Here is a 27394-nt window from a genome sequence, read left to right on the forward strand (position 1 = left end):
CTTCTTCTTCTTATTATTATTATTGTTGTTATTACTATCATCATCATCATCATCATCATCACTGTTATCATTATTTTTATTGCAACTGTTTGACAAATTGCCCTGCATCGACGTCAATGCAGGGCAATTTGTCAATCAGTTGCAATTAAAGCATCTCGACGGAAGAATTTCATGAATTGAATCATTATTATTATCATTACTATTATTACTAGTCCTATCATTAGCATTATCATTATTACTACTGCTACTACTACTACTAGTACGGTTATCATTACTACTACTAGGCAAAGACGACTTCAGTGTAGGGCCGTGTTGTGAAGGAGAGCTAAAATGTTTCCACGCGAAGCGCTGACCACATCAGCTCCATGAGGTATGGGGAAATGTCAGCAACTGCGATAAAATTCCTCATTCTTGAGACCATCATGGTGTCATTGTTCACAACAAAGTTAACATAGTTGACTCGTAAGAAAAATCTGATTGGTGTTAATTTCACACGCAGCTTTTGGAGACATATTCCGACAAAAACATCCTCCCATGGAAAGAGGGGCGTCTGGACGGCAGTATGATAAACAGCTTCCACCAGATCACTGGATAGCACGTACAAATGTCCGTTCAGGTAAGGTGGATAAGTTTGATTGGGGTAATACTCTTCCGAAAGGTACCATTTACCTTCGCTACTGCTGGCATTCCGCACTACGGGAGTATCAATCATGACTTCGCCTGCCGAGAAATTCAAGGCTGGTTGATTCCGCAGCATTCTCCGTAGCCGCTGCTGATGTAGCATGACGTCATCATCAATTTTCATGACAAAGTTAGCATGGCGACAAAATCGGCTGGCCCACTTAAACGCCGCCACAGTTTTGCGCGTTAGATTGTGGTAGCTATCTATGAAGTTCTCCTGGACGATGTCCCCGTAACGGTAGGCCTCGTCATCAATGACAACCTGCTTGGAGATGTCCGTGACTCCAAGAACGAAGAGAGTCTTTATTTCTCCTCTTTTATCGAAGGGCCAGGACGAGTTTCTCCCGTAGGTGCGGCGTATCAGCTGGCGTTGCTCATGGTTCCCTGGTGACGATATAACCAGAATAAGAATGAAAACATCCGAAGGTCCTTCTTTCCTCATGCAGGTGTCTATAGGGTTATGGAAATATTGGTAATTGTGATCGTCGATCGGTTCTTGGAGGTACATGTAGATACCCTTATCGCGCTCACTGTTCCTCTGTCGAAATCGGGTCTGTGATTCACTGGGACCCACGACGCTCAACTTTAATCGGTCGAGATGACTGTTTTGACCCGAGATGAGAGCACAAGATATAAACGCAAAGGCAACAAGACAGACCACCAAACACAGACGCTGATTCGGCTTGAGACGAACAAGACTTTGTTTGCGTAATATATTCATACTGTCCGCGTTATCCTCCGAGTCTTGCTGTAGCGGAAACACGTAGAAATAGCAATGAAATGCAAATATTATTTCCAATTCTTCTTCTTCTTCTTCTTAATTTTCTGCTTTCAGAAACCAAAGTAAAGGAACCAATACGTCCCAGGTCGAGGCAAGCATCTCAGTCTCTGTCTTTATGTGCATTCTTTACTCGGTCTTTATACTCGGCAAGTCTTCAAATAGGTCAAGATCGATGTCGCTCATTGTTCACACTGAGGGTAGGTCGATGAGGGTAGCTCACCCAGGGAGCGCTAGAGATATTAACGGATGGGGACAGAAGGTGAGTGTGCTACGCAGGGCTAATAATGTTTGAAAGAAAGATATAACTTCAACGTTAACATCTCCTCGCCAAATCTTCGAGACATTGCCGGAATTATGTACTTCGGGAGATGAAACGTTATGATTCCCAAACGCTTTTGGCAGTGCCAAGTGATGATGAAACAAGCGAGGTCAGATCAATTGTACCTACGCAACTCTCATTCGTCCCACCAAGGCAAGCGCCTTTTATATATATTTTACGTGCACCCCACATCATTCTGTACGCGAAGAATGATGCCCTAGGTAGCCTTGCATTAGGTTGGTGAACTTTTTGAGTGATACTACACATTGGAAAGTATAGGGCTGTTCTTAAGTAGGCCCTAATGTTTCATGTGTTAATAGGCAGGAATGCTACTTCTGTGTCCACAATGAGGTCTTAAAGATATGATATCTTTTACCTTGTATGCTCCCCCCCCCCCACAAAAAAAGATGATACAAGGAAAATAGAAATAAATCCGTTAACACATTAGAACCATGTGTTGTTGTTGTTGTGTTTTATAAGAAAGGAGACAGAGAGAGAGAAAAAAAATTGCACCATGTAATGGAAGCTCGGTGTCGCTAATCCAACAGTTTGCTTCCTGAAATGACGCCGCACGCGCCTTTTTAGGGAGAGTGTTCCGTATACCATCACAGTTACGTTCATTTAGTTAAACTTACTTCATAAAGGCTCTCATGACTAAACTGATAAACGGATTGAAATGTTAAAACAATTGAAAATAATGCAAGACAATGATTCACGTTTGACTTCGGCGAATAACAATCTGATTTGTAATTTAGTATTTGTTCAATGGTTGTTTCAAACATAACTACCATTCGTTTGTAGATAAAATATCTAGGTTTTTCATACATCACAGTTGAAAACAAGTTTTCAATATTAATTAATATTCAATCAAATTTGGTCATTGTCAGTAATTTTGAATGCCAAGTGATGTTATTATAATTATGACTAAATCTAAAATCTATTAAATACGAAAAATTCATGGTCTCGGTCATGGCTTTGGCTATGTCTGCGTATACTCTTGGCAGGACTTAAAGTATCCCATTTAGTGAATATGAATACTTAAAGGACAAGTCCACCTTCATATACACAAGGATTGAGAGAATGCAGCAATATTAGTAAAACACATCAGTGAAAGTTTGGGGAAAATTGGACAGAGTTATGAAATTTTTTTTTGTATCTGCTCAGTTACTGCTGGATGAGAAGACTACTACAGTGTATGATGTCACAACGATATAAGGAAAATAAAAATAGAATTTCACAAAACTTTACTTTTTGAATAAAGTGCACCTTTCTTCGACTTGTTACAAGCATATGTTAAGGGTAATATTATTCCCCCTGTCTTCTGAAAGAGAGAAGTCGAGTGTTCTGTTGCTGTGCGAGAAAAATGGAAATATGTTGAATTTTCTTTATTCTTCCTTTATATCGTTGTACACATGTGACATCACAAGCTATAGTAGTCTTTTCATCCAGCAGTTACTGAGCAGAAACTTCAAAAACTACTACTTTTGAACGGACTGTCCGATTTTCCTCAAACTCTTATTGATGTGTTCTACTAATATTGCTGCATTCACTCAACCCACATGTCTATGAAACGAAGGTTAACTTGTCCTTTAAATGATGTTAAAGATATTGCCACTTAAGTCTCATTTCATGTTGGACATGGAGTTCCCAAGAACTGCGATCTCGACATCTGCTGCTCAGAGGCTCTGGGACAGCCGTTCTTTCGGGATTGCCTGGTGTGGAGGGGGGGGGGGGGGGGTGGATGGGCAGTACGAGTTCTCGGGATCGCGCCATCACATGGCTTAAAAAACAAAAAACACGCCTATCGTCGCGCAGCGTAAAAAAAAATCGATAAAAATTGTCCAGAGCTAATAAGACTATTATCCGCACTGTGGCGAATCTATGATACGGGCCGCTTGGGGTCCCCTTTTGTTGCTGTTGTTTTTTCTTGGGGAGAGTACTTAGAGGTTCAAAACCACTAAATATGTACAATTTAGTGAAATACTTGTCGCAATAGTTTTACCAAAGAAAAAATAAAGCAACGACCGATTGTCATAAGTTTCGGGTAATAGTTATCGTTAGTACATTGTTAACTAGAACTGCCGAGAATTTGAACATCCAGTTATGATTCTTTCGGAAGTTATGCATTCATAAAGATGGTAAACCCGCCAAAAACAGCATGTCGCAAATTAATAATTTTGCCGATATGTTAATATTATGCAAATGAAAGCATGATCTTTTCTCATTATAACTTGTTCTAAAGCAAATTAAACCATTTGCCTACACGTTAGAATAAAAAGAAATATAATTGAAAACTATTCAATTGAATTATTTTATAAGTCAAATTTGTCGCAAAGGCCTTTGAAACATACGTTACCATGATTTCAAATTTTCCTTTAAAACATTCCCTGGGGTTGAAATTGTGAATTATCCGTCCCAAAAACTTAGAAAGTAGTCTCGTCCAATGCTGTAAACAATAGTTGTGCCACCTGGTTATCTGCTGCAGAGAAAAAGCTTCACGTACTAACACGTTTCAGACCGTATGGTTAAGAAATGAAACATACGTTACCACCGCTATGGAAAATTACAAATGAAAATGTTACAAGGAAGTTACCAAACATAGGCATACGGTACCCCAATCTCTCCACTGAGTTTTCAATTATGAGCCATTACTGATCGCTTGAAAAAGTCACATCGAAGGTCAAATGTAACTTACGTTACCGAAACATACGTTACCCCCGAAAAAATAATCTTGATTAGATTCACTAACATTGCAACCATTCATCGATAACAAGTGCTATCTAGAGCCATCTATACTCCATAGTTGCTTAGAAACAGTCATTGCGACAAAATGGCGCATCACGTTGACGACTCACAGGGAATAGACTGCACGAGATCTTTCTCAGTATCTGAGCGAACGGTATATATATTTTCAAAGTCATGTTTAGCGTAATTACATTCAAATATTGGTACTTTTTTACTATAAGTAAGTTCTTTGGTGTTTGTTTTGTCGAGGAGAATAACAAGTTTACATCTCACTCAGATATTTATATCACATTAGGGTACCTAAACGTAGGGTCAATATTGTAACGTAGGTTTCACTTAAGGTAACGTAAGTTTCAATTTTACATCTGCATGTTCACTGTCGTACTTTTCACCAAAGCTTTATCCTAAAAAAGACTAATATCCATAAATAAACAGATGAAAAACATTTTTCGATTTTAGGCTTGCACTAACCATTCTTTTTGGCGATAATCATTGTCAATGAGGCCCTGAATACCCTGGTAACGTAGGTTTCAATCACTCTAAATCAAACCGATATGTATGTTAATGATTACATAAATTATGAAAACAATGGTTTTCATTTTAATTATCATATCATTTACTTCAAAGTTATAGTGATTGTAGTGTACCAAATTCATTATGTGACACTTCATTCCTTGTAATTAGAGGTAACGTAGGTTACGTAATTATGTAAGAATATCTTATTACGGATTTGCAGTATGGATGTTCTTATTTCTCTGTTAAGGGAATTTTATCATTACTCCTTAGGTTCCAAGAGGTCAAAATGGGAAAATCAAGAGCCAAGATTCAGGCCAATTACTGAAGAAGGAAATAGGAAGAGATTGGAGAAGAAGCCTTCCTCACTCTCTAAAAAAAATTGAGTGAAAATATTCACTTTTAATGGAGTGATTACAAAAAAAAAAGGAATTTAGAGCAAAATTGGAATGAATTTTTAGTGAAAAAATTCATTTTCACTCATTTTGGGGTGAGCTCAGGAATCACTCGAAGAGTTAGGAGTGGTCCCTGAGGTAAAGAGTGAAAATGAACATTTTCACTCTAAATTCACTCTTTTTTTGTATTCATCCCATCAAGAGTGAATATTTTCACTAGATATTTTTTTCAGAGAGTGAATCCGAGAAACAACGTGTAAAAAAAGTATTACGTTCCTGTGGAAAATCTTAAGAGTTGGAAAAAGCAAGAGCGCAGAAAACAATGAAAGAGTCAAAAAGCACAGAGCCTTCAGCAAGAAAATAAAAGAAGGCTTAAACCGATCTCAGCAAAGGGTGAATGAAGGTGATAATGTCGACTTGATTGACAAGGATTGACATGGAAATTGATTCACAAATTTAAAAATTTGCTAATGATGTATACTTATGTATGCTGTACAATGAAAGGTACTGGATAAAAGTGTTGGCTTGTAGATATCAAATTGAAAGGATGAAATGTATGTAAATTTCCTTGTTTATGCACCGAAAATCATCCATAAGAATTTCTACCCAATCTAACTCTTCCGAGATATTAATGAAAATATGAAGTTTAGCCAAGAAAATAGAAGAAAGCGTTATACTAACGCTCTTATACCAACTGTTATATCATTTCACTTTAATACAACTCGCCACTTTTGCATTCTTCTCTCCTACATTGTCTCTTACTCAGTACCTTCTATTGAAATTGCCTTTTGCAGAAAAATACCAGATTGTGAGTCTACAGTTGTCTTTTACAATGATGTAATATACATCAAAGACATTTTATATGTCACCGAACTTTTCTATGTAATGGAAATAGAAGAATTGCAATTTGTTCTTTTAACATTTCCATGCCTTTTGCATTGCCTTTTTCCAAAAAAGAAAAGAGGGGGCATCCAAATCATGAAAGGTGCGCCTTTTTGTGTTTATCATTGTTGTGTTTATAGACTAGTGTGTCATAGGTCAGTTATACTCTCAATCTAAAACCGTGAGAAAGCTGTCTATTTACGTGATCACTCTTGAATTATTCTTAATTCTGTATTTATGTGACTATTACCCAAACCATGCATCATTGTTGCTTAACTTACAGATTTCTTGGCACATTATGGAATAATGTGCCAAGAAATCTGTACGTTTTACGCAACAATAATGCATGGTTTGCTCATTAATGAAACTCGTGATAATCATGCATTATTAATCGTAAAGCAGTGCTGGTGTTTGCATTTTAAACTTCATAGGCTCGCTGTGATTTATTTCACATTTTTCACTCTTATGCCTGATGTACCTTATTGATGTAAACTTTAATATGCTAAACAGTTAAGTGCTGACCAGTCCATGGGCGTCACCAGGGGGGGTGCGTTGGGTGCGAACGCACCCCCTTCAGATCCTATTAAAAAAAAAAAATAATAATAATCAGTCAGCGAGCGACCTCAACGCCGGACGCTAAATAATCATTCTTTTCTATTTTTTTTTAATATTTTGCACCAGGGACCAAAAAAAGAAATTAAAAATTCGTTGGCAAAAACAATTCGCACCCCTGGTTCTGGCAGCAATAATTTTATACATATCTACTATTTATCGACCGTACTGTACTTCCGTACGATACGGAGCAGGGGATGCTCTAAAGTGCAGATTTTGGACATCCTTCCCCCGCTTGGTCACTTCGACGCCACCTCGCTAGTCATACCTCCCCCAGTCATGGACATAAACCGACATCCTTGACTACCAGTGGCGGATCCAGGGGGAGGGGCGCATCGGGCGTCCCCCCCCCTCCTCTTAATTTCCAAAGCGAAAAAATATAGCTTCAAACGGCAGTTTTTGGACTCTTAAATGTCAAAATTTTCAAGCTCGCTCGCTCCGCTATAGCTCGCATTTAGTCGTAATGCCATTCTCCTGAAGTTGCTCCCAGTAATTGCCGGCAGTTGCGCCCGGTGCGCCCCCCTTAATTTCCAAAGCGAAAAATATACCTACAAACGGCAGTTTGGGGACTGTAAAATGTCACAATTTTCAAGCTCTCTCGCTCCGCTCGCTCGCATTTAAATTCTCTTGATATTGCTGCCAGTAATTGCCAACAGTTGCGCCCGGTGCGTCCCCCTTAATTTCTAAAGCAAAAAACAGATATAGCTTCAAACGGCAGTTTTGGGACTGTAAAATGTCAAAATTTTCAAGCTCGCTCTCTTCGCTCGCTCGCATTTAATCGTTATGCAATTCACCTGATGTTGCTGCCAGTAATTGCCAGCAGTTCCGCCCGGTGCCCCCCCCCCCTTAATTTCCAAAGCGAAAAAATATGGCTAAGAACGGCAGTTTTTGGACTGTAAAATGTAAAATTTTCGAGCTCGCTCGTTCCGCTCGCTCGCATGTAATCGTTATGCTCTCCTGATATTGCTACCAGTAATTGCCAGCAGTTGCGCCCGATGTGCCCCCTTAAATTCCAAAGCGAAAAAGTATAGCTACAAACGGCAGTTTTTTTTTCTGTAAAATGTCAAAATGTTCAAGCTCGCTCGCTCCGCTCGCTCGCATTTAATTGTTATGCAATTCTCCTGATGTTGCTGCCAGTAATTGCCGGCAGTTGCGCAAAATATGGCTCCAAATGGCAGTTTGGGGACTGTAAAATGTCACAATTTTCGAGCTCGCTCTCTTCGCTCGCTCGCATTTAATTGTTATGCCATTCACCTGATGTTGCTGCCTGTAATTGCCAGCAGTTGCGCCCGGTGCGCCCCCCCCCCCCTAATTTCCAAATCAAAAAAAAAAAAAAAATGGCTACAAACGGCAGTTTTTGGACTGTAAAATGTCAAAACTTTCAAGCTCGCTCGCATGTAGTCGTTATGCCATTCTCCTGATATTGCTGCCAGTAATTTGTCGTTTCACACCGTCATTCCATAAGCCATTTATAGGGGGACAACTCCCTCCCACAACCTCCCCCCTTGCTCGTTCCGCTAGTTCGGGCTCGGTCGCGTTCATGACATCAGTGTAAGAATTATTACTAGAAGTTTATTTAGATTATACCATTTATAGGCAAATTGTTCAATAACAATTTACTTCAAAATGTACTGATACCTTAAACAAGTGGGACTGTTTCAAGTCGATAAAACACGCAAAAAACTTGCATCAAATTGCACTACGAGTATTTACAACATCAAAATGCAAAAAGTGCTCACCGTGGGAGGGGGACACTCCCTCCCACATCCTCCCCCTCGCTCACTCCTCTCGCTCCCCCCCCCCCCTCAAGATGAAATCCTAGATACGCAGGTGCCCTTTCCCTGCTTGGCTTCCCTCAAAAAAACCGTAAAAGTCTAGGGATTGAGAGCTTCCTATGTTCCAGATGTCTGTCCAAAAAATCTCGTTACATTTAGTGTCAAAACGCACCCCCCTTGAAAAAAAGCTGGTGACGCCCCTGCAGTCTGAGCACTTACACTGTGCAATGTTGTTTAGCGATGTATTATTCCTTTTTAATGCACTTTCCAATGCATCTCCACTTTCGAGTGATTAATATTTCAATCTGGAAACATTTGAAACATACGTTACAATTGTTTATAGTACACACTGATACATTTAAGGGCTTCTTGACAATGTCTTTTGTGACTCTTATATAAATGTACTCCTTGGGTTTTGAACACGGCACTTCAACAGGTAATTTTGCAGTGAAACTCATAATATTCAGACAAAATAAACTCTTGAAATTTAGATATTTTATTCCAATTTTTCATTTAAGGCCAAATGTATATACTATACGGACGATAACATCAGACGACAATTAAATAAATCTGCTTCCAGAAGTACTGAAGGTCTTGCAACGCTGGTACTCTTGATATTTATTAGATCTCTTAATATTTATCTTCTTTTTTAGTGTTTAGTATGTTTATGTAACATACGTGACTCATATGCGTAACAAACGTTACCAAGGTTTAAACCGTCACATTTTCATTTGTCATATGGTGACTGAGATTGTTTGAGAATATGTGTAGGACAAATCCATCTAAAATAATTTGGCAGTTATCTGCAAGTTCTATGTGTCCGAATAAAAAAGATATAGGAAACAATCTAACTTCATATGGTTAACAACCTCCATTATATCTATCAACATCTTAATTCACGGTTACAGTGCCTCATCAAATGAATGAAAAAATATAGAAGGCACATTGAAATAAGAATGGTCATATCTTCGAAACTATCCACCAATAGAAGGATAGTTGCATTGTCCATCCCTAAACAGAATGAATATGGTCAAAGAAAAATAAGCGCAGTAACGCAAGTTACAGTGGTGAAATTTTCATGTTCAGCTTCAAATATCAGAACATAAAAAGTTTGCAACATTTGTTGCTCATTTTTGTTTGAGTTGATATTCAGTGTATCCTCTTGCAATTTTTCGTTGTTGGAATGTTTTTGAGAAAACTTTATTTTTTCAAAATTTCATAACCTGAATTGTACATTTTTAATGGTTTTGGGCCAGGAGATCAAATTGCCCCTTTTTGTTTTGTTTTGTTTTGTTATGAATAATAATAAACCATCACCGTAGACGATTTATTTTAGAAACAATGTTATTGTAACTATTGTTCACATTTTTAAAATATATATAAACTAGAGAGGGGCCGTCAAAGGCGGCAGACCCACGCCTAAGTACAAAGTCGGGGTAAACATAATGTGCATTCGGTCATCTACCAGAATTCGGCCACTTAATTGCCAGTGTGCTTTATCACCAGCCAGTGAGTTCTACCAAAGATCGTACACTGAAGTGTACGATCTTTGGTTCTACAGTCACATCACACGCAAATCACATCATTACACATACGGTATTAACACTCATTCACGTACAGGAAAGTCCTTAAGTCTCCTCCAAAAATCCATCGAAAATCCCAAATTCCACCGTCAAAAGTGCAGAATCGGAACTTTTCCAAGCGCGCGCGAATTAAGTCCAGTTTTAAGAGTATTGTCTACACGACGGGTCGCGGAAAAAGCGCTAAAAATCGAGAAATACGCCGTTTTCTTACGGGATATTTTGATTATAGCAAGCCGAGAGTGTGATGATATCAAAGGTCGTATGAGTGTACGATCTTTGATGGTATCCACAAAAGCAAAAAAGAAAAACAAAATTTACGTACCCCCTAGGCAATTACCCCTATGAAATAGTGTCTACGGGAATTATTCAATGCAAGGGTTGAATGCAAATGTCTACTGCACCAGTATTCGGCCACCAACGAGCGCCGCAACGTCCCCGGTGCAATTTTGCACCAACAGTGTAGAGCGCGATGCATTTTCAGCGGCCTTGCACACGCATTGACATTGAGCACGCATATCGTGCAGTGTGACTGCGACCGAGCAAAATGCTCCTCTAACGAAAAAAACAATCAATGTTAATTTGAAAAATCATCAAATATCAAAGGTCGTATGAGTGTACGATCTTTGATGGTATCCACAAAAGCAAAAAAGAAAAACAAAATTTACGTACCCCCTAGGCAATTACCCCTATGAAATAGTGTCTACGGGAATTATTCAATGCAAGGGTTGAATGCAAATGTCTACTGCACCAGTATTCGGCCACCAACGAGCGCCGCAACGTCCCCGGTGCAATTTTGCACCAACAGTGTAGAGCGCGATGCATTTTCAGCGGCCTTGCACACGCATTGACATTGAGCACGCATATCGTGCAGTGTGACTGCGACCGAGCAAAATGCTCCTCCAACGAAAAAAACAATCAATGTTAATTTGAAAAATCATCAAATATCAAAGGTCGTATGAGTGTACGATCTTTGATGGTATCCACAAAAGCAAAAAAGAAAAACAAAATTTACGTACCCCCTAGGCAATTACCCCTATGATTAGTGTCTACGGGAATTATTCAATGCAAGGGTTGAATGCAAATGTCTACTGCACCAGTATTCGGCTACCAACGAGCGCCGCAACGTCCCCGGTGCAATTTTGCACCAACAGTGTAGAGCGCGATGCATTTTCAGCGGCCTTGCACACGCATCGACATTGAGCACGCATATCGTGCAGTGTGACTGCGACCGAGCAAAATGCTCCTCTAACGAAAAAAACAATCAATGTTAATTTGAAAAATCATCAAAATACGGGCCAGTTTGTGATGACGGAGAACGAACTTTCATAAATCTAGAAGGACATAGTCCCTCAAATAGGCCTAAACGTAAATTTCGGAATTCTTACGAACATTTGAGCAGCGAAGTCGGATCGTTGGGGAGTTTATGTGTTCGTATGGTAGCGGAAAATCGCAAAGTGAGAAACGGGAAATTTTCGGAATGGTCACTATACCATGGGGTCAAAACTTCAAGGTCACACAGAATTTGCAAGGGTCAACCGATTATCACCAAAATCTAATCGATTCTTTCCTGTCATTATCCAAACATTCCCTGAACATTTCGTGCAAATCCGTTTACCCGTTCTCTTGTTATCTTGTACACAAACAAACAAACAAACAAACAAACAAACAAACAAACAAACAAACAAACAAACATACAAACAAACAAACAAACAAACAAACAAAAAAAAACAAACAAACAAACAAACAAACAAACAAACAAACAAACAAACATACGGAACCCTTTACATAACCCCCTGCCGATTTTCATCGGCGTGGGTAATCAGTTCTTAGCGTTGATTATACTGGTAAAGATTCTTGTGTCGCATGTGATACACTGGTTGTTTCTATCCCTATAACTCACATATTAGAACTATATTGAAGCACTATATTAAGCTGGTCTGTTGTTTCGTCTGCAAATGTTAAATGATGCCTTTAAACTTATTCAGGTAAGTCATCATCAGAAAGAGCCAAAAAAAAAAAAAAAACCTTTCTAATGACATTTCACTTGTTGCCCATGCACTAATGTTCATGAAGTTAATGATAAAACAATTTCCACATTTTGGAGGTTTTTCCGCCTAATTTTTATAGATTTGAATTTAATATGTTTAACAATGCGGTCATTCAAGTTCGAGTTAATTTTGATGATCACCGAGATCAACATTCAAAAAGGTAGCTAGTTCATTCAGTATAATATCATAAGCATGCAATCTCATGAGTTTATCAAATAAACGTGTAAAAAGGGCGTTCAAAATAAAAATGCTTGTGCAAGGCATTGAAATTCGCATTAGAACCGTCATGAAGAGCGTTAAGGGATTCAAATTAATAATAGACAAATATTTACAACATAAACAATGGTGATTTTCGTTGTTGTTCATATTCTGTTTAGTTGCTCATGTGTTTGAATATGCAAACTCAATGTAAGTTGAAATGACACTTAATAATCCGTCTCATATAGGTGATAGCTCGTATTAAATTCACTTTTAAACGCAAACATTTACATTGATACACAACCTTTGCCTCTGCTTTAGAGTATGAATGAACATCTCGAAAACGGACAGAATTAGTAGATGAAGCATATTGACAATGCCATGTCATGCCCATGTCATGCTTAAATAAATTAAGGTGATTTGTATAGTATTTCCTTTCTTGTGTTCAAAGAACTTTTGTAAATATGTTTCTATAATTAACATATTTCAATCTAATTTGCTCAGTAGGATTATATTCATATCTATAATAAAAGTTTATTTTTCTGTTACTCGATTTTATAGTCAATCTTTTAATCCAAGGAAGTTTCGGAATCTTTTATCTTTTTTAATCTTACGTATTGGAATATGAATATCTAAATTATATAATCGACCACAATAAATACAGTGCACTTCTTAATGTATCATTTCAGTGGTATCAAAGGAAGGTCCCTTGGGTAGTTCAGGGGTTACCGTACACTGCAAAAAGTCCGGTGTTAAATAGTGAACACCGAGCTGGTGTTAAATTTTCGGTGCTCATTTATGGTGTTAAATTAACACCTCCGGGTGTCATTTCCAAATTGTAAACTGTTTTTTGAAGAGTTTCTTAGTAACTGCACTTCTTGTTGATTTTTAATTTAAACAAGACGATCAAGAATTTTACATTAAAATACTAGATTTTTGAAAAAAAGTGAACATAAATTTACACCAAAGTAACACCAGCTGGTGTGGTCTCTTATTGAAGCTGGACGGGTTTTAAACCACTGATATTAACACCAACAAATATCAAATCAACACCATGTGGTGTCATTTTTGACTTAACACCAGTACAGTGTCAAAATAACACCAGGTACAGTGTCAAATTAACACCACGAAGTGTCAGGTGAACACTTTTCAACACCATCACAGTGCATTTTCAACACCTGTGGGTGTGGTCCTTTATTATACCCCCGCCAAACGAAGTTTGAAGGGGGTATATAGGAATCAGCGGACGGTCGGTCGGGCGGTCGGTCGGGCGGTCGGGCGGTCGGGCGGTCGGTCCGTTGCAAATCTTGCGTCGCGAACTACTTCCTCAGTTTTCAACCGATTCCCATAAAACTTGGCACAGATGTGTGCCTTGGGTTGTAGATGTGCAAGACGTATTTTTTGACAGTACCCAAAAGTACGTTGCCATGGTAACGGCATATTATGGGCAAAAATGGGTACAAATCTTGCGTCGCGAACTCCTCCCACAGTTTTTGATCAATTTTTATGAAATTAGGTACAGATGTTCATCTGAATATCTTAATGTGCAAGACACATATTTCCGCCGTGGCAAAAAGTGCGTTGCCATGGTAACGGCATGTTATTGGTAAAATATAGGGCAAAATGCTTCATGGCAAAACTACTTCATCAGTGTTCTTCCAATTCTCATGGAATTCATATTGAATGTTTGTCTTAGGATATAGGTCAGCATGACACATTTCTTGACAGTGACAAAAAGTATGTTGCCATGGTAACAGCTCACATATTATGAGCCAAAATGATGGAAAATTTTGTGTTGCAAACTACTTCCTCAGTTTTTGCCCAATTTCCATGAAACTTGGTACAGATGTGTGCCTTTGGTTGTAGATGTGCAAGACGCATTTTTCGACAGTACCCGAAAGTACGTTGCCATGGTAACGGCATATAAATGGCAGAAGATCAAGGAAAGATCTAGCGGATTTAACTACTTCCTCAGTTTTTTGACCAAAGGTTATGAAATGTTGTTTTGACCAAAGCTTATGAAATGTTGTTTGGCGGGGGTATAACCAGTCGCTGTAGCGACATTTCTAGTTGAAGTTTGAGATTGTGTTAGATTTGTGTTAGAGCGTTAGATTTAACACCCGTGGTGTTAAATCTAACACCGATGTTTTTACAGTGTACCATAACATAGTTGCAAACAATTTGTTCGTATATCTATCACACAAAATATAATTTGTGGTTAGCCTCCAAGAATTTCACTTGGACGCAAACTCATATTTTAATTGACTCTTTGTAGTTTCAGTAAAAATATCAAGAACAGAATCAAACACCACATATAATCATGTGAGAATAATGAATAGGACAACCTTCAGCAACACCACCAACAAAAGATCACTTCACTCGACGAAACATTTGACAAACTGCAAAAGAAGGTCGATCACCTCGAACGATTTTGTGAAGGTCAATAACAATACTGTCGCAGGAATTGCCTTCGCTTTCAAGGAATTCAAGAAATTTCAAGGAACATAAAGACGAGGCAATGGACTAGCTGGTCATCGACGTAAGGGAGAAGGTCAACATCGACATCGCGCCGCTGCACATTGATCGGAGTCATCTCGTTACTCCGCGAGAGTAGGACAGGCAGAAGAGAAGGCCGATCATCGTGAAGCTAGCGAACTATACAACTACAAGAAAATGGAAATCTACAAGAAGCGCACCGACTTCAAAGTAACGCGTATGTCCATCCACGAAGATCTGAGCCCCGTTTCATACAACTTCATAAAACAGTGACAAGTTGTTATGGTTGTGATAAGCTACTGAAATCCCTGCATCTAATCTGCTGAGAGCAAATTTGTCATAGAAATGTGACAGTTGTCACTGATAACAAGTTGTATGAAACGGAGCCGTGCATGGTCAACGTCAACGAGATGACTAATCGGTGAGGTGCGAAAGCATGTGAAGGTTAAACGAGTTTGGACCGTGGATGGCAGAATCAAGGCGCTGACAAACGACGACAGGAAATTCCCAATATCCACAATTGTAGATCTTAAGAAGATGGAAGGCAAGCACAACTGACTGTTTTAAAATGAAGTGAGCGATATACTTTGTATCTCCGATAAAATGCCGGATAGATTTCCGTGTATTGAATGTAGCACTCCTGTTAAAAATAATCAAAATGGTTTGATGTGTGCATATTGCCAGACGTGTTGTCATTAAAAGTGCACAAATATTCATAGAAGAATAATTATTTGAATCTGACTGTGACTGGATTGGTGATCTGTGCTTATTTAAAGAAATTCCGTTTCAACCATTGTTAGATGATACCTATGCAGCGCCAACTTCTAGTGTTGTAAACGAGCAGGAAGGTTGTTACGCAAGTCCGTGTAAAGATGACCATACAGTTGTTCAGATTCAAAAAGTCCGTCAGTGCAAAGGATTCTCATTTACTCATCTAAACTGCATGTCTTTGTTAAAAGAATAGAAGAGATCCGATTGTTGCATGAACGATTTCTCCTTGAGATATTCGCATTAAGTGAAACGCACGCATGAAAATGAAAACATTGATGATACTAAACTCAAAATAGATGGCTATGATCTCATTCGCAAAGATAGAGACAGGTATGGAGAAGGAGTTTCTGCATAAATTAAGTCGAGCATTAATTACGACTTACGTCTATATTTGGGAGATGAGAGGTAATACGGATTGAAATGAAGTTTATTGACATGAAAAATATACTTGTGTTGGTTTGGTACAGACCGCCAAACTCTGGTGTAGAAAAGTTTCAGAATTTTGAGGCACTTTTTCAGAGAATTGACGACGTCAACATGAACGTGGTGATATAAACTGTGATATGCTAGATCGAAATTTATGGCTTATGGCTACTTTATGATCGAACTTTATGTGGGTGTACGTCACGAGACCGACACCCACGAGTCATACAACCCACGAGTCATACAGCTCACATGTCATACAGCCCATGAGTTCGACAATAAGCAAAGAAGGCCCACTAGACCAACACATTAAGCCCCGTGCTGTATCTGTCGAAATCGTGGGCTGTTTTTACCTAGTGTCGAACTCATGGGCTTTATTTTCCTAGTGTCGTCCTCATGGGCTGTATGACTCGCGAGCTGTATGACTCGTGGACCTCTTTTCAATGTCGAACTTGTGGGCTGTATATGACTCGTGGGTGTCGGTCTAGTGGGATGACCCCACTGTAATGTGACTTCAACATTAGTGGATCTCATTATTACAAATAATCCTGATAGAATAAGACAGAGGGGAGTTATTCATGTAGCTCTCAGTGATCACTATTTAATCCATTGGACGTGGGGATCGGAACAAAGATCAGAAGCTACCCCCAGACCAACACAAGTATGTCATGGTACGTAATGTGAAGCGTATAGATATGGAAGCATACGTTCGAGAAATTTATCGGCATTAATTGGCACGTATTGGAAACCAAAGATGATGTAAATGATACATTCGTAAGCGGGTTAATGTTATGATCCCATTAAAAAGAATAGATTGAGAAAGAAAAGAATCTCCGTGGATAGCAAGAATGATAGTAGAGTTGATTCATGCAAGAAATAAAAAAAAAAAAAAACCAGCAAAGAGAACGGAAGGAGATACAGATTGGAATGTGAACAGGATGTTACGAAATAAGGTCACTGAAGAAATAAGAAAGGTTAAATCTGGGTATATCACTAAGGCCTGAAGACTGTTTCAACGAATGACAAGTTTTCACGAGGTACGGAAATCATGGAAGCATGTTATGCCATCGAAGAAAAAAAAGATGAAGATCCAGGATATTTACAAGGACTGGTGAAGATGGTGCATTGATGAGTTCAGAAGGATGCACGTCATGAGACAGACACCCACGAGTCATACAGCCCACGAGTCATACAGCCCACAAGTCATACAGCCCACGAGTCATACAGCTCACAAGTCATACAGCCCATTAGTTTGACACTAAGCTAACATGGCCCACGAGAAATGACGAGACCGACACATTAAGCCCCGTGTTGTATCTGTCGAACTCGTGGGCCGTTTTTACCTAGTGTCGAACACATGGGCCTTACCGAATAAAAAAAAAATCCAATGAAGGGGGTACGCTACCACTTAGTATGCTAAAAGCCGTTCCTGGATATGTTATTAAACACTTAACCTTTATGTTCAATTTGTCCATCAAGACTGGTAAAATTCCGACTTCATTGAACGTTAAAAAAAAAAATCATCCTTGTTTATAAAAACGAAAAGAAAAGAAAGAAGACAGATATCAATAACTACCAACCAATTTCCAGTCTGCTGTGAAGATGCTTGAAAAGATTGTGCACAATTTTGCTCCAATAGATTTGCATTCAGTTGACGCCATTAACAAAAACCAGTCAGGTTTTCGTCCACAACATTCCACAATGACCACGCTATGAAAGTTACTGAAGACTGGCTCTCCTGTATGGATGATGTTAGGATGACAGGAATTGTCAGTATAGACTTAAAGGACAAGTTCACCCTCATAAACATAAGGATTGAGAGAATGCAACAATATTAGTAGAACACATCAGTGAAAGTTTGAGGAAAATTGGACAATCGATGCAAAAGTTATGAATTTTTAAAATTTTTGTGTTGGAACCGCTGGATGAGGAGACTACTACAGCTTGTGAGTCATATGCGTACAACAGTATAAAGAAAATGTAAAGAAAATTCAACATATTTGCACTTTTTTCGCATAATAAAAGAGCACTTGACTTGCCACTTTTTAAAGGCAGGGGGAATAATATTACCCATAACATTTGTCGGTAACGAGTCAGGGGAATGTGTACTTTTTTCAAAAGATGAAATTTTGTAAAATTCTCTTTATATTTTCCTTATATTGTTGTACGCATGTGACATCTAAGTTATTCACACACTGCAATAGTCTTCTCATCCAGTGGTTACTGCACAAAAACTTCAAAAATTCTGAACTTTTGAACGGATTGTCCGATTTTCCTCAAACATTCAATGATGTGTTCTACTAATATTGCTACATTCTCTCAATCCTTATGTTTATGAAGGTGAACTTGTCCTTCAAGAAGAGCCTTTGATACAGTGGACCACGCTAAACGGGGAGATAAGCTGCATATGATTTGTATGGCGCCACAAGCCTGTGAATGGTTTAAGGAATACCTCATCAATCGCACACAATATACTGAGGTGAATGGTTTTCAATCGAAATAACCTGGTGTAACATGTGAAATCCTGCAAGGGTCCAATCTTGTTCCACTGTTGTTTACAATCTTTGTCACTGATTTGCCTTCACTGCTAACAATGTTCATCGCCTACATTATACGCTGACGACACGTGTATTTATGTGTCTGGTAAAACGTGAAACAGATCGAAGGATACGACCCGTATTGCAGATTGGCTTGCGTGTAATCGATTAGCCTTCAATTTAGAAAAATGTGAAACTATGCTGATAGGGTTTAAGAAAAATGTTAAACAAGTGAATTTGAATGCGAGTGTAACCAATGTTAGAGAATAATTCAAGTTCCTCATTGTAAATATCTTAGAGTGTATATTGATCAGTCACGAGACTGGAGCTATCATAATTATTGAACATTTACGTAAACCCACTGTTAGAAATTTGTAATTGTTAAAGGGGATGTCTAGTAGCTGATCAGTGGGATTCAGTGGGAATGCTGGGGGATGATTGTTCCAATCCTTGTGGGATTCATTTAAGAGTACATTATATATCTATTGTTGTGTGAAAATTATTTGCTTCAGAATGGTCTCATATTCAAGTAATGTGCAGTTTAATGTTTCCAGGTTAGCATCGCGGCCTGTACAGTGACAGCAATTAACTGCATATTATTTAAATATGTATAATTAAAGATATATAATGTACTCTTAAATAAATCCCGCAAGGATTGGAACAATCATTCCCCAACATTCCCACTGATAAATTACTAGCCATCCCCTTTGAAGAGAATGAGATATCTTTAAACATTTGAAACGGCCATTACATTTCTCCATCATTTAAAGTAATTGTGATTATTGTAAAGTTATATGGTCAAATACTAAACATAAAGCGTCTTCAAATTCTTCAAAATCCTTCTCTAAAATCAGTGTTGCGGGTAAATTCGAGATATCCCACTAAACTGTTATACTCACGAATTAATGTTGACACACTTGAGTGAAATGAGAAGAAACAAACATGCTTTGCACAACTAACCATGTAATAATTTTTCTTTTGTGTTTAGCTGTTAGTATGAAGATCAAGGTGACCAATCTCGACTAGCACTTGTGCTAACTTTTGGTTTCCTTGTTAACAGCAGCAACTTTGTAGAATTATGCTACATGTATCATATTCAACTCTAAAATATCATCATTTAATCATGCTATATTGTAAAGGAGTAACATATAAGTATATATATATATATATATATATATATATTTTTACATATGTATGTAGATACAATTGTGTTATGATTCTTACATGTTCAAAATGTTGTTGCAAATAAAACTTCAAATAATGTATATAGTCGTTAATAATTTAACCCTTTGATGTTTGAGTTGAAAATCTTTGATTATGATTGAAGAAATACAACACTGAGATTTAGGAATACAACACTGATATTCAGGTTACTATACTGGTATATCAAAACCTGCTTTAGGCAAAGTAGTTTTATTAGTTATCAAAGCCCATAATTATGAAATACATTGCCAGCATATGTAAAACAGCAAACAATAATTATTCTGAGCGGTTAGAGACAGAGTTTTAATTTGTATCTGACACCAAAAGGACATTGTATCCCTGATTCATTTTTTTTTTCAAGTAAACCGAGCATGTATTCATTTTTCCTGTAAATATATATATATATATATATATATATATACACTGTATATATATATATATATATATATATATATATACATAGTTATGAATTGTGTCGTCTAATTGTATGTTATTATTTTATGTTTTCATGAACATGTGTATATGTTTTGAAATACAACATGTACGTTAATGTCAATTTTTTTCCCCTCATGATGCATGGACATGAGGGAGAACAGCCGTCTGGCTGAATCATGTGCCGTGCTGAAATGAAATGAATTGAAATGAAATGAAATGAAATGAAATGAAATGAAATGAAATGAAATGAAATGAAATGAAATGAAATGAATGAAATAAAATGAAATAAATGAAATGATATGAAATCAAATCAAATAGAAAACTAGAAATGTCGCTATGGCGACTGGTATGCCTCCGCCATAATGCATGATTCTCCTAATAGGTCTATATTATATGTGGACAATGTGTGATTACATTTTCACAAAATTGGCAGAATATTAAAATGACATGTTTGTCACAAATGTATCGAATGTTCACCTTCCTTGACCTATGTTTAATTGGATGAATAGGAGAGCATGTATTTGGGGATTTAAGAACTTTAACTTTGACTTTGACCCTTTCATAAGTTTACGCACTTGAGTAATTGTCAAGGTATGGAGAAAAAGTGCAATTTCTGTATTGAACAGTAAATTGTTATCATTTTCATCTGGCCTTTGCTTCATAAGAGAATCAATGTCAGGCAGAACATACATAAATATGTACTAAATAAAGTTTAAAGATAACTTGAGCCACTTCCGAGATATGGAGAAAGAAGTAAGTTCAGCACTTTCACTTGATCTTTGACCTTTTGACCTTTGACCTTCTTGGCAAAAAAAAAAAAATCCCAGACAATCTCTAGTGGGTTATACATGCATACATCAAGTTTAAAAAAAAAATAATCCTGCTGGCATTGCATAAATACAAGGAAAATAGTAACATTTTGAAGTATTGCCCTTGACCTTTGACCCCTGACCTTTGACAACATGAACCCCAAATTCCCTAGATAACCACTGCCAGTCAGTACATGCATATATACTTTGTTCCATAAAGATACCTTGAACAATTTCCAAGATACAGAGGAAAAAAGTAAAATTTTAACATTTTACTTGACCTTTTGACCTTTGACCTTTTGACCTCATGACCCCAAACTTTCACCAGAGAATCTTAATTGGGTAATACATGTATACACTCAGTTTCAAGAAAATATCTTCAGGTATTGCATAGATATGGGGGAAATAGTGAAATTTTAAGCATTTGACCTTGACCTTTTGACCTTTGACCTTGAGCATATGCACCCAAAAGTTGATAGGCACAACTTCACCCCCTTATACACATACATGCCAAGTTTCATTAGGATACCTCAAAAGGTTTTGATAGTTACCCTGTCCACAAAATTCATTACGGAAGGACGGAAGGACGGACGGAAGGACGGACGGACGGACGGACGGACGGACGGACGGACGGACGGACGGACGGACGGACGGACGGACGGACGGACAACCCGAAAACATAATGCCTCCGGCACCACTTCGTGGCGGAGGCATAATGATACTTGATGGATACAAAGCACGAAACGGCGCTCCATTTTTGTAACATATCAATGTATCTTACTGTCGATATAGAGATATACTTAAAAAACAAACAAAAAACAACAGAAACGTTCTACGCCTGGATCGAGCGACGTATATTTTATGAGGAGGGTAAAAATAATCCACAAAGAGCTGGGGTCCACAACATACATTATGCATCGGGACGACTAGGTCGTGTAAAAATTTGAGAAATATGACCATTCCGTAAGTGTTACATCTATAATTGAGGATGAGGAATAAGAATGTTTTCAAAATTCATAACAAATTGTAATGAACAAGGATGATGACATGGCAGCCTCAACATAAGAATGCATGAGTTGGGGCTCGAGGAAACAGAACAAAAGAAGAAGGCGTGCATAGATTTTTCACAGGTGAATTTGTTGAGCAAGTAATATTGTAATGGAATTACACTGCTACATTTCTGCAACACTGTTCAGTGTAATTTGTTTAAGATTTCAAGTTTATTGGTTTCTCTGCTCAAGGACTAAAATAAATTCCGCGAATCTATACATGGAGCTGCCGATTTATGTACTGCATGATGTGAAATTATGAAAACCGTCCGGAATGCCCCTTTAAATCGAATGCAAATCTGATGAGATTGGACTGGAAAACCTAAATGATATTGTGCATAAGAAACTTAAACACCAACACCTTGAAAAGTAAAGATTTTGACCGGAAAGTGGAAACCCAATCACACATTAACTTTCTTTCTTTTTTTTTCTTTTTTTTAAATATTTCTATTGCTAAAAGGGATGTGGCTATTCGATTGGTTCCTTGGCCATGACGTGACATTTAGTATTAAGTTCCATCGCTCGCTGTGGCTGACAGGTGTGCAATTTTGTTTGAGCAAAAATGGATAGTGCATTCAATTTACAGTGATATAGTCACGTAATTACCTACATGCTGCACTCGTTCTTTCGAATTCATGCTATAGTCTTATATCATAATGTGTTTATTACGCCCCCAGTGCGAAGATATACAGTGTATAAATATCGCCAAAACTGATCTGGCCGTTGAGCACTTTGTTTCGGGTGTGTCAGCCACAATTAGGTTGTCAAGGTTATGATCCTAAAATGCTTCTATAATTCTTTTTCTCTCTTCTTGAGATATACGTCTGTATCTAACTTGTCCTGCCATGACTGTAAGAAGATAAATTGAAATTGTAACACTGGTACATGTACCTGTAGGTCTATAATGTTGTGTATGAAAGGGAGGGGGCGTTACAGAACATCAAACTCGAATTATATAAGGTCAAACTATTTTTTTTTCATCAACGCACTGCAGTGTGCAGTGTGTTGAGGAAAGAAAGTCACATTGGAATACGCATGATTAGGTGTTAACACCTTTTTTTTTTTCAAAGTAGAATTAACATAAAAGAATACGTTTGGAACTTAACTGGCCGTCGTGAAATCGAATGACTGGAATACTCTTTTCGGCTTAAAGTTATGATACCTGCCAATTTGTTAATACCCGTTTTGGAAATTTGAAAGTCACATGTGGAAATTCAATTGATCAAGATGCTAAATTGATCACAAGTTGCAATTTGAAAGACAGTCTGTTCGATAACGAGGACTTTGCTAAATTAAATGAACCCTCTATCCCAGCCCTTGGAACAAATACACGGTCACACGGTGTGGTTTATGTGAAAATGTCCCAATGTTTCATGATTACTGTGTGAAATTGGGACATTTTCATGTAAACCACACTGTGTGACCGTGTGTTTGTTACATAAGGGATGAAGTGACAAAAGTGCGAAATTGGCCGAGAAAACTGGCCAGAAATAACATAGGTATTTGAAAAGTTTTATTTCGAACGGATTACCTCCACTGTTGTTGATTTAAAATACTCACTTTTGCGATTAAAGTTAAAATAATTGAAATGATGAGACAATGTTGGACACTTTTAATCATCACTTCAAGGATATCTCTTTTCATGAAATAAGTTTAGTTCAAGTTTAGTTAAAGTTTATTTTCATATATCCACTTTCTCAGTGATGGTATTACAAAATGAGTGACAATAAAACAAGAATACAAATATACAATCATATCTTTTGATTGGAGAAGAAAGAAAAAAAAATAAAAGCATATTTAGGCTCCCTAACACAAATGAAGAGTTTGTTAGCAAAAACCGATAAGTCCATATTTGCCAAATGGAGATATTTGCGATTAAAGGTCAAGAAATATAAAGAGAATAATAAGAAAATTGTTGCTTCTTTTGACCATAACTTCAAAATGTACCTTTGTAGTGACCAATATGTCATTTAAAAGGTATTATTTTGTACTTTATGACAGAGACCGTACTTCAAAATCTTCAAAAATGGACTTATCGGTTTTTGCGAACAAACTCTTCAAATGTATATGGTCATATCATCTGAGGATGTCACAAGTAAATGTCAGAAATATGATGGAGCCTACATAAAAGCAATGACGCTTGTAAAACTGTAGGTTCCCGAATTCATAGGCATGGAATTATACGGAGAACGGATATGTTTATCTTGACCAACTGAAATTACACCAGTGCAAAAATCAATATAAAGAATGAACTAATGAACCACGTGAATATCGCTCAAACCAGACTGTGCAGATCTTGCCGTGTTTAAGAAAGAATGCTATAGAATTGATATAACGGTGCCATTGAATAACTTGGTGTTGCGGACAAAGACAAATAATGGGAGTATAAAACAATGTAAAAAAATAAGTATAGGTATTAATGGAAAGCTTTGGTTTCCTTTTGTAAGTAATGATGAACTTATTTCAAGAAGGCTGAAAATTGCTCTGAAAGGTATTGGTTGAGGTTGGGAATGACGTTTTGAACATTCTTAAGTCAGATAATAAGAAACCTCTTATGAAATATTGAAGAGTATGTAATTTTAAGAAGGATTCAACGTTTATTTGATGAAAATTGGTTTTCAATTGGCTGAGATACCCCCCCCCCCCCAAAAAAAAAGTGATAATAATAAAAGGCGACAGGTAACGCCTTTTATTAGGATCTCTTTGTTTCACCTTGTTTTTGGATATCTCAGCCATTTCCAAGCCGATTTTCATCAAATAAACTTTTGATATCCCTTAGAATTGCATGCTCTTTGACGTCTCATAGAGTGGCTTCTGAATATCTCTCAAAACGTTAACAGCTAAATCCTCACCTCAACCAGAACTGTACACACCCTTTAACCTGCTTTGAGATCAAGCTCTTCATTTGAAATTATTATTTTTCTTCTTTTGGCATCAACCTCGCTGAGAATATGTTTCTCTTTAAAAAGAAAAAGTCAAACTTTGTCTTGATGTAATTTGTACTCTTAATTAATGAAGAACTTTCTTTCTAAAAGTAATGACCATTGGTATGTAGCTACATTACTGTATAAAAGGCATGACGTTTGCACACAAAACAGTGCCAGAAACTTAGAATTTACTCGCAAATCTAGTGAGGAACTTCCCTTGATAGTCAAGCACCACATAAAATGCAAGCTACCTGTGAAAAGAATGGAATCGCGAGAAATTCTTCCATTGTACTGGGGCATTTTGGCGATTTATCGATCGTTTTGGGCGAGTTTGTGCGTTTGAGCAGAATATGCTAAGTTGGCACGCCGTCGACTGAGTCGGGTGTCCGAACGTGGCACATAAAGAGTTAATGCGCTTTCATGAATTGTAACGTAAACTATAAAACCAAACAACATAGGTTATGACTCCTAAGCATATAACGTGGAGATAATTGATTTGGTATCAAATCTATCCCCCTCCCCCCCCCCCAAAAAAAAAAATGTTATTACTGTAATAACAAATTCACATTTGTTATTACTGCCAAAAAGATAACGGCTCATCCGCTTACAGCATGTGGCTTATCCAACCCCCAGGCCTGCATGAAAGAAGAATTTGCAATATCAGTGCATATTTATTTTTTGTTTTTTGTTTTTTGTATTTTCTCTCTTTGTTTCGGTCATTTGTTGTACCCGTGCTCCTCATCTCAATCTGTAGCTCGAATTTAAGTGGGACCTACGCTACACAAGCTTGCTTTTTAGTAGGTTCCTTCATATTTCTTTAGCATTCATTCCAATATTCCAACTTTTATAGATCTACCACTATGTTTTATATGTTTGCAGTATTCTATGTATGTCTCCCAGCTGGACATTATGTATTGGCCCTATTTTGTAATATTATACCTCGTAGTTGGAAACACACACACATAAACACACAGAAAAAAAGAAAGAAAATAAAACCAGACGATTACATTGCACTTTCACAGAAAAAAAAATATTTTGAAATAGAAGAGCTTGTGTGTACATGCAGGAGCATATTAGTAATGTACTAAATTTGAAAATCGTTTTAACGCGTGTTGACCTCATATGTGCTTCCTTATGAATGATGTAAATTCACCTTCACTATTCATAATCCGAACTCAAATCCAAACTCTAACATAGTGATCTTGATTCCTAACGCTCCCTTCCGTTATTTTAACGAAAAGACGAAATACATGGTGCAGTGTGTTTGGAAGGAAGGCTAAAGTGTTTCCACCCGAAATGCTCTCCACATCAGCTCCATGAGGTATGGGGAAATGTCAGCAACTGCGAAAAAATGCTTCATTCTTGCGACCATCTTTTTGTCATCATCCACGACAAATCTAGGGTAGTTGATACGTAAGAATAAACTGATTGGTGTTAATTCCACACGCAACTTTTGGAGACATATTCCAACAAAAACATCCTCCCAGGGAAAGAGGGGCGTCTGGACGGCAGTTTGATAAACAGCTTCCACCAGATCACTGGATAACAGGTAGATATGGCCGTTCATATAAGGAGGATACGTTTGGTTGGGGTAATATTCTTCCGAAAGATACCATTTGCCATCTTTACTCTTGGCTTTCCGCACTACGGGAGTGTTAACGAGCACTTCCCCTGCCGAGAAGTTCCCGGCTGGTTGATCCTGAAGGAGTTCCAATAGCCGCTTCTGATGTAGCATGACATCATCGTCCAGTTTCATGACAAAGTTGGCATGGCGACAAAATCGGTTGGCCCACTTGAACGCCGCCACAGTTTTGCGCGTAAGATTGTGGTAGCTGTCTGTGAAGTCCTCCTGGACGATGTCCCCATAACGGTAGGCCTCGTCATCAATGACCTCCTGTATAGACTTGTCCGTGACTCCGAGAATGAAGAGAGTCTTTGTTTCTCCTCGTTTATCGAAGGGCCAGGACGAGTTTCTCCCGTAGGTGCGGCGTATCAGCTGGCGTCGTTCATGGTTGGCGGGTGACGATGTAACCAGAATAAGCATGAAAACATCCGACGGTTCTTCTTTCTTCATGCAAGTGTTTACGGGGTTATGGAAGTATTGGTAATTGTGATCATCGATTGGTTCTAGGAGGTAGAGACCCTTATCGTGCGTTCGCTTCCTCGGTATCAGTCGGGCTTTTGACACACTGGGACGTTCTGCGTTCAACAT

The 27394-nt window shown here is 37.9% G+C and overlaps 1 protein-coding gene across 1 annotated transcript; it reads right to left on the reverse strand.

Moving 5' to 3' along the window:
• Positions 1–325: 325 nt before the first annotated feature.
• On the reverse strand, positions 326–27394 carry LOC139722266 (uncharacterized). The gene is made up of 2 exons (XM_071633577.1): positions 26654–27394; positions 326–1429 (listed from the first exon to the last, which is right to left on the reverse strand). The coding sequence occupies exons 1-2, from the start codon at positions 27392–27394 to the stop codon at positions 326–328; spliced, it is 1845 nt and encodes a 614-aa protein (XP_071489678.1).

This window comes from Diadema antillarum, unplaced genomic scaffold (genome assembly GCF_040938485.1).
Source record: "Diadema antillarum isolate AM-2024a unplaced genomic scaffold, OU_Dant_1.0 scf00000014, whole genome shotgun sequence".
Lineage (NCBI taxonomy): Eukaryota > Metazoa > Echinodermata > Echinoidea > Diadematoida > Diadematidae > Diadema > Diadema antillarum.